Source organism: Acinonyx jubatus, chromosome A2 (genome assembly GCF_027475565.1).
Source record: "Acinonyx jubatus isolate Ajub_Pintada_27869175 chromosome A2, VMU_Ajub_asm_v1.0, whole genome shotgun sequence".
Taxonomy (NCBI): domain Eukaryota; kingdom Metazoa; phylum Chordata; class Mammalia; order Carnivora; family Felidae; genus Acinonyx; species Acinonyx jubatus.
Window position 1 is genome coordinate 49,632,574 of NC_069383.1, and position 6,073 is coordinate 49,638,646.

At 51.1% G+C, this 6,073-nt stretch overlaps 1 protein-coding gene across 6 annotated transcripts in view; it reads left to right on the top strand.

Annotated features, from left to right (window-relative positions):
- Positions 1-5,853, top strand: part of HOXA3 (homeobox A3) — a 45,089-nt gene extending 39,236 nt beyond the window's left edge. For all 6 annotated transcript variants that reach the window (XM_053218287.1, XM_053218290.1, XM_053218289.1 and 3 more), the window contains 2 exons: positions 2,086-2,731; positions 4,117-5,853. In XM_053218287.1, coding sequence (XP_053074262.1) covers positions 2,206-2,731; positions 4,117-4,916 — 1,326 coding nt within the window. In that variant the 5' untranslated portion in view covers positions 2,086-2,205 and the 3' untranslated portion in view covers positions 4,917-5,853. The remainder of the gene's footprint in view (positions 1-2,085; positions 2,732-4,116) is intronic.
- The last annotated feature ends 220 nt before the right edge of the window (positions 5,854-6,073 follow it).

Here is a 6,073-nt window from a genome sequence, read left to right on the forward strand (position 1 = left end):
AAAGACTTAAGTAAGCAGCAGGCCAGTGTAGCTTGTGATAATGGATTGAAAAGTCACTTGCAATGTTGCACATTCAAAATCACCTTTATTTTGTTTTATCTAATATCTTGCTGTTCAGGTGTCTGGAGTAATTTTCTTAACCTGACATTTTATTTTACACAAGCCTGGTATCTTAAACATTTATAATGGCAGACAGTAACACTGCCAAATGTAATAGAACTATTTTCAATGAAAGAACAGGAAACTGAGACATTCAATTACTATTCAGTTTTAAAATTTATTTTATCCTTTTTAAATTTTTGATCATAGTATCTGTAGCTTCCAAAATAGAAACAATACTCCAGGGCTCAGGATCACGCACACTAACTTCGAATAAGGGAAGCTGTAATTTTTAATTGAGGTTCTGGAAAATTAATTGTGCTTGTTTTCCATATGTTGGTCAGATTGTTGGTTTAATAATGAAATCCAAAGGAGCCCATTATTAAAAACAAAATTGTAGTCATCTGCTTGTGGATGGCTTTTTCTAGTTAACAAAGTGTCTGCTATTCCTAGAGAACTTGAATGACTCCAGGACTCAAATATACATAGTTGGGGCATGAACTAAACCATTTTCTTCTTGAATTTGTCATTGTATTTCTTCTTAAATGGTCACACTAACATTCTGAGTGTGTGTGTGTGTGTGTGTGTGTGTATGCATATTAACTCACGTAGAACTTTTCTCAGCTGAGAACGAGAGATTGACCATGCACAGGTTGAAAACAAAAATAAAACAGATTTCACTTCTGCAAACTGCTTTCTAAATAATATTTTTTTAATAAGGGGTTGAGAAGGCTTTCAGTTGCTTTTAAGATTTCCAGTCTTGACCTTTACTTGGTGTTTCTGAAGCAGGTAAATAGGCCAAGTAACAAACATCAACAACAAGAGCACACAAAGATCAGGGCACTCTGGCAGGATTTTATGGCTTGTGCTTCCATCCCTCGTCCGGAGCCAAATGACCCCCATACATCAAATTACATAGCAGTTTCTAAGACAGAACCTATTATCGTTAAGTTGGAGGGAGAGTTCAAGCCGTGGTCATGGAGATGAACGCTGGTTTTTCAGGTTCCTGGTGGGTTGTTTTTTTCTCTAATCCATCATGTTTTAACAGGTAGAATTTGATAGTTATCCTGAATAACAGCACCTCAGAAAGTCCAAGGCAGGAGGGTCTGGGGACCTTCTGTAACAGGGGAGAAGAGGTGGGAGTGGCTTGCTGGGTCAAGCCTGAGAAATAGGGAGAGGAAAGGAGTCAAGAACTGTCCAGGATTTGAGTTTGACTTGCTGGAGCAAGTGTTGTTGTTGGTCCTTTCCCACGCAGGATGTTCCCTCCAAAGTTTTTTCTCTTCCCTTCTTGGCTACAAGGGGCTCATTTGGAGGAGGTAGGTCATATCCCCTGCCCAAGGGTAGATTAACTGCCCAACAAGCTCAGCTTCTGAAATCCAGCGGGGTAGTAGGGCAATTGCCTGAAAATGTTTTGTGCATACCTGTCTTGGGTGCTGAAAGATCCAAGAAGGGGCTCGATGGGAAGTCACCCCGCATCAGGGCTCTTTTGCCAAATATTAGTCCTAAAGCGAGGATTGGAGAACAAATTGGCAACCTAAGCTCTCCTTTGCCTCCTTGCCCCCTTCCCCATGATCCTGAGAGGGAAGGAGTCGCAGGGCTCGCTGGACAAGGCCAAAGAGCAGAGACGAAGGGACACCCCAAGTTTCTTCTCTCCTGGAAAAGAAGAATCCCAGCCCTGTTCCTTTCTAGCCCATCAACCTTTCTTCTTTAGGACTCCGGTTCTGGAGCCCCGGCTTCCAGCCCTCGCTTACTCTCCTCCTCTCTCCCCGGAAAACCCCCTAACTCCAGACGCAAGTTAAGCAAATATTTGTAGCTGCCAGTAAATTCCAGCGGCTTTTTATAGCGCGGCTCTCTGCGCCCGGGGCCAAGTCGTGCTGCTAAATATTGCTGACCACTTTTTCTTTTATGGCTTTCATGTCACTTAGCTATTGAGAGTAAGATGGATTTGCGCGGAGCCCTCACCGCGCTGCGATTCTCGCCCCCCAGGTCTGCGCGGGGCAGCCATTGGCGGCGGAGTATCACGTGACCGCGGGGGCGTGCCAATGTGCGCCCTCAAGGGTGTCAAGCCCCTGTCAGAGTGTGCGATCAAGATTGTGAGACAACGCGATGCAAAAAGCGACCTACTACGACAGTTCGGCGATCTACGGTGGCTACCCCTACCAGGCAGCCAACGGGTTCGCTTATAATGCCAATCAGCAGCCGTATCCGGCGTCCTCGGCACTGGGCACTGATGGCGAGTACCACCGACCTGCCTGTTCACTCCAGTCGCCCGCCAGCGCCGGGGGCCACCCCAAGGCGCACGAGCTGAGCGAGGCGTGTCTGCGCACCCTGAGTGGCCCGCCCAGCCAACCCCCAGGCCTCGGCGAGCCCCCCCTGGCCCCGCCGCCCCCCCAGGCCGCGCCCCCTGCTCCACAGCAGCCTCAACCCCCGCCACAGCCCCCAGCACCCGCTCCTGCCGCGCCCCCGCCCCCCTCTTCAGTTTCCCCACCTCAGAATGCCAGCAGCAACCCCACGCCTGCCAGCGCAGCCAAGAGCCCCCTACTCAACTCACCCACCGTGGCCAAACAAATCTTCCCCTGGATGAAAGAGTCTCGGCAAAACACAAAGCAGAAAACCAGCGGCTCCAGCTCAGGTAAAGCCGTACCTTCTAGAGGAGGGGTCCCCTGGCCTGGCTCCCGGCCCCCCAAGCTACCTCCAGTCACAGTCTGGGAGCGCTGGAACATTTTCAAGAACAGCTCCTTCTCCTTCAACTAGGGGGGGTGACAAGACTCTGTGTCCAGGAAACCCCCAGACAGACCTGATGAGAGTCTCTCTTGATTTCCTCAAGAGCAAGTGGGGCCTAGTGAGTTTGGAACCCCTTCTTGTTACACTCTAGGAGTTAGGACCTTGGGCATAGCAAACCTGAGCTCCACACTCTCTTTGTAGCATAACTCCTTTCTAGTGGAACAGTGACATCCATCCCACACTGAAATGTGGTAGAATAAAAGCAGGCCTAGTCACCATCCAAGTCAGAATCAATGCTTTGCCTATAAACAGAGCCTATTTTTAATTTTTGCTCCAGTAGATGGAGTGGCTGCCTTACCTCTGGGAAGGCCCTACTCAGATTTAGTACAATGAAGGCAGCCAGGGATCTCCTGGGGGTGCGGATTTGGACTTGTCATGCTAATAGGAACCACTTGGGCCTACCAGAAACTAGACTAGAGGACAGGGCCTGGGTCTTAGGCTTCCCAGCATCTTGGTTACCTTTCCCCCTGCCTTCTCCAGTTCCCAGTACTCTGCTCTGAGCCTGAGCATCTGGGACCCTGCAGAACCAAGGTGGGGGTAGGGCGAAGGGGAGGATAGGAGGGTACAAGATTAGTGGATTAAATTGGGGAGGCAGCTTGATAACATGAAGAACGCTTTAAAGGGACCCTGCCAGGGGCTTGGGCCTCCCCACCAGAAATTGGTACTTTCAATGTGATCTCTTCCTTTGGGCACAGAAGGCCTTCCAGATTGGGGCTTCCACTCCACCTGTCTCCACTGGGTAGACCAAATAAGTGGCCAGTTGAGGCAACTGTGCAATCCTTCCATCAGACAGTGAAAGAGGGAAAGGTTTATTGAGTGTATAATAGGTACCCCACATCCCAGTTACTGTGAAGGGAATGAAGATGGGAGACCTGCCCATAGGGAGCTTGTAGTCTGATAGGCCTGAATGACTACATGATTCAGAAAGTGAATAGCTCCAGGAAGGAAATACAGATCAGGAAGGCAAACTGGGGGTTCTGCTTTCCTATCTCTTGCCCTTAGGGAAGCCTGTGATTTGCACCTTAACTGAATGAGGGGCTAGCTACCCAGCTGCTGGCACTATTTCCCCTCCAGGACAGAGGACAGCACCTAGTTCCTCCTCCCCCCTTCTGGGCCCTGCCAGACCGAGGGATCTTGGGCCCTGGAGTGAGGAGGGGCCTGGCGGGTTCAGGGGCTAGGCGGGGCCTCGGGCAGCCCCTGACGCCACTCTTCCTCTCTCCTCTGTCCTCGCAGGGGAGAGCTGCGCTGGCGACAAGAGTCCGCCTGGGCAGGCGTCGTCCAAACGGGCGCGCACCGCCTACACGAGCGCGCAGCTGGTGGAGCTGGAGAAGGAATTCCACTTCAACCGCTACCTGTGCCGGCCGCGCCGGGTAGAGATGGCCAACCTGCTGAACCTCACAGAGCGCCAGATCAAGATCTGGTTCCAGAATCGCCGCATGAAGTACAAGAAGGATCAGAAGGGCAAGGGCATGCTGACGTCATCAGGGGGCCAGTCCCCAAGTCGTAGCCCGGTGCCCCCCGGCGCGGGCGGCTATCTGAACTCTATGCATTCGCTGGTCAACAGCGTCCCATACGAGCCCCAGTCGCCCCCGCCTTTCTCCAAGCCTCCCCAGGGTGCCTATGGGCTGCCCCCCGCCTCCTACCCCGCACCCCTGCCAAGCTGCGCGCCCCCACCGCCCCCACAGAAGCGCTACACCGCGGCGGGGGCAGGGGGCACACCCGACTATGACCCGCACGCTCATGGCCTGCAGGGCAACGGCAGCTATGGGACCCCACACTTACAGGGAAGCCCCGTCTTCGTGGGGGGCAGCTATGTGGAGCCCATGAGCAACTCTGGGCCTGCCCTCTTTGGCCTAACTCACCTCCCCCACGCCGCCTCGGCAGCCATGGACTACGGGGGTGCTGGGCCACTGGGCAGCGGCCACCATCACGGGCCCGGGCCAGGGGAGCCTCACCCCACCTACACGGACCTTACCGCCCACCATCCTTCTCAGGGAAGAATTCAGGAAGCCCCCAAGCTCACCCACCTGTGATGGTGGGCTCGGGGCTGCGCGCCAGGAGAGTACCCCCCCCCCCCGCCCCCACCTTTCTTCGTCGTTTCCCTGTTTTGTTTTGTTTTAAGATTCTTCCTGTCCTCTCTTTTCTGTTCTCCGCCCCTTCTACCTTCCCCTCCCCCTCGTTTTGTTTTCTTTGGTAACGCGTTTTTATAGTTTATGTGACGTAGCAATCTTGGTTGCTGGAATGGCTGTCAGTATCAGTAGCGATGTTTATCTCCTCCTACCCCCTCGCTCGGCCGCTGGCCCTGCACCCTTTACTTTCTCTACTCTTTGATCAGAAACAGGGTATATGAACAAATTTTCTAGCCGAGTTCTTCAATGTGAATTTGTTCGTACATTATGGCTCCCGAGGGGAAGCAATTACTTTTTTTTTTTAACTTTTAGATTTTTTTTAAATTGCACTTCTTGTAAAGAGCGAGAAAAAAATCAAAGGCGCTTTGAAACAGGGGCTCCCTGTGCAAGGACGACTACGTGTACGTCTTTCCGTGTGTGTATGCTGGTGAACAGTCAGATTTATTTATATTTTTTTTGCAAGCATTGAATAATCTAAGTTTTAAATATTATTTATCCCCATCCGTTCGTATTTATATTAAAGAAATTCTGTACCCTGATTGTTCAGAAGGTTTCTTGGGCCTTTTGTTCAATAGTGTATTGGCGTACATAGAAAAATTTTTTATTTGAAAGGGAAATATAATTCCTTTATAAAAACGGTAACGATGCAATAATACCAGAGAGGATCCAGCTTTTGAAAAGACTGATTTAGGTTTGTAACATCCGGCCAAACTGAAAAAAAAAACAAAACAATCTGTAAACGTGAAAAATGCTAGATTTGTTTCGAGAGTTCTACATTCCTTGCTGCTCACATTCTGAGAAACTAAACAAAAAAAATAAATAAAGTTTTTATTCTGAATAATATCCGTGTTCAGAAGGGGTTCTTTGGCCGAAGACGGGGGTCTGCGTGGAATTCAGGCAGAGGCGAACTGGCTTGAGCAGGCCGCGGCAAGCCCTCTAGCTCCGGAGTGGGGCCTGGCCGGGCGGCTGGCCCGGGAGCGCAGCGAATTCTCGGAAGGCTGTAGGAGCTCCCGGAGGCGGGCAGCTTTGCAAACCGCCGAACGCCAGCCCGCTGGGCAGCC